At 40.1% G+C, this 1,335-nt stretch overlaps 1 protein-coding gene across 1 annotated transcript in view; it reads left to right on the forward strand.

Annotated features, from left to right (window-relative positions):
• The window catches only part of LOC101853079, a 117,486-nt gene that overhangs the window by 75,363 nt on the left and 40,788 nt on the right, over positions 1 to 1,335 (forward strand). Inside the window, exon 12 of the mRNA XM_005096448.3 lies at positions 235 to 362. Within this exon, the coding sequence (XP_005096505.3) occupies positions 235 to 362 (128 nt within the window). The remainder of the gene's footprint in view (positions 1 to 234; positions 363 to 1,335) is intronic.

The raw sequence follows: 1,335 nt of genomic DNA on the forward strand, positions 1-1,335 counted from the left end.
AGAAGAAGAAGAAGAAGAAGAAGAAGAAGAAGGAGAAGAAGAAGAAGAAGAAGAAGAAGAAAATGAAAAAAATGAAGAAGAATTCTTAAAAATTACTAATAGATAATAGTAAATAGCATTTGTATAGCACATATCCCCGCTCGACAGCAAGCTCTATGCGTTTTACACTATATTATTACCCCAGAAGACCATAGGGCAATCAGAAACATTCTCAGCTTCCCTGGAAGCATACAGTGCAAGCAGCTGATTAAGCGCCCAAACCCTAACAAACTGACCATTATGAAAGAAAGTCTCGATTGGCTTCCTTTAGATCAGGAGTCAACAATCACTAAACTGTCAGGGGGCCAGAGCAGGTCCAGGAGGTCAGTTTGTCTAGCCTGCTGCCATGCCACTATGCCAGAAAAAGACCTTAGAATAAGTTAGAAGATGTGCTAATTATAGCCTTTTCTGAGCTTGGTCACGACAATAATAATTATATCATCACTGAACTGAACAGTGCAAAGTAAGCATGCTTTCACAACTTGTAGCTATTTGCTTCTGCTCTATTTCTTTTTGTATTGTTTTATTGTGTGTATTGATTGATCAATAATATTGTTGTCTTAATGTTTTAATGTGCTTCGCAATTAGAGTATTGTTTTCAAAAAAATAATAGTTATCCATCACGCGCTCGCTTCTCTCAGTTTTCCGGCCCACTTTGAGAAGAGTTTGATGACCCCTGCTTTATTTGACTGACTGAAAAGTAAAAAAGTCATGTGTGTTTTATGACTCTTTCAGTCCAAATTCCCGCAACCGTGACTTAAGACCGGCTTCTGTGGTGTAATCATTAGATGATCAGGGACGTCGCTGTAGCTCGAAGACAGGGCGTGCGTTCTATTCCCGAGCGGAGACATCTTTTTATCAAGCATCTCCTTCTTATGTCTGATGGAATGTTGCATCCCACTCAGTTTTAGTTTTAGTAAGCGTTTTACGGCACTTGCAACACTGTAAGGTCATATAAGTACCGAAGATTTGAGGTGTTACAAGAGAGTAACAAACACAAAAAAGAAGGAGGGGAGATAAAGACGATAGATAGATGTTTGATAGGAAAGAAGGAGCAAACCACACCAGAGCCCCTGCCAACCACCCACACATCCCACTCAGCTAGTGTTAGCCCTGGGGCATAGGGTTGATGCAGCTGTCTTCCCAAATTGCATCAGATAGGAGGAGTCTTTTTTTTTCTTCTTTTTTTTGTGTAAGTGTTTTACGGCGATCGCAACTTCATAAGGTCATATGGGCGCGCGGGAAACACTAAGCATTAAAATGTACACTTCCAGATAGGAGTGAAAAACAAGTTTT

This window comes from Aplysia californica, unplaced genomic scaffold, assembly GCF_000002075.1.
Source record: "Aplysia californica isolate F4 #8 unplaced genomic scaffold, AplCal3.0 scaffold00129, whole genome shotgun sequence".
Taxonomy (NCBI): domain Eukaryota; kingdom Metazoa; phylum Mollusca; class Gastropoda; order Aplysiida; family Aplysiidae; genus Aplysia; species Aplysia californica.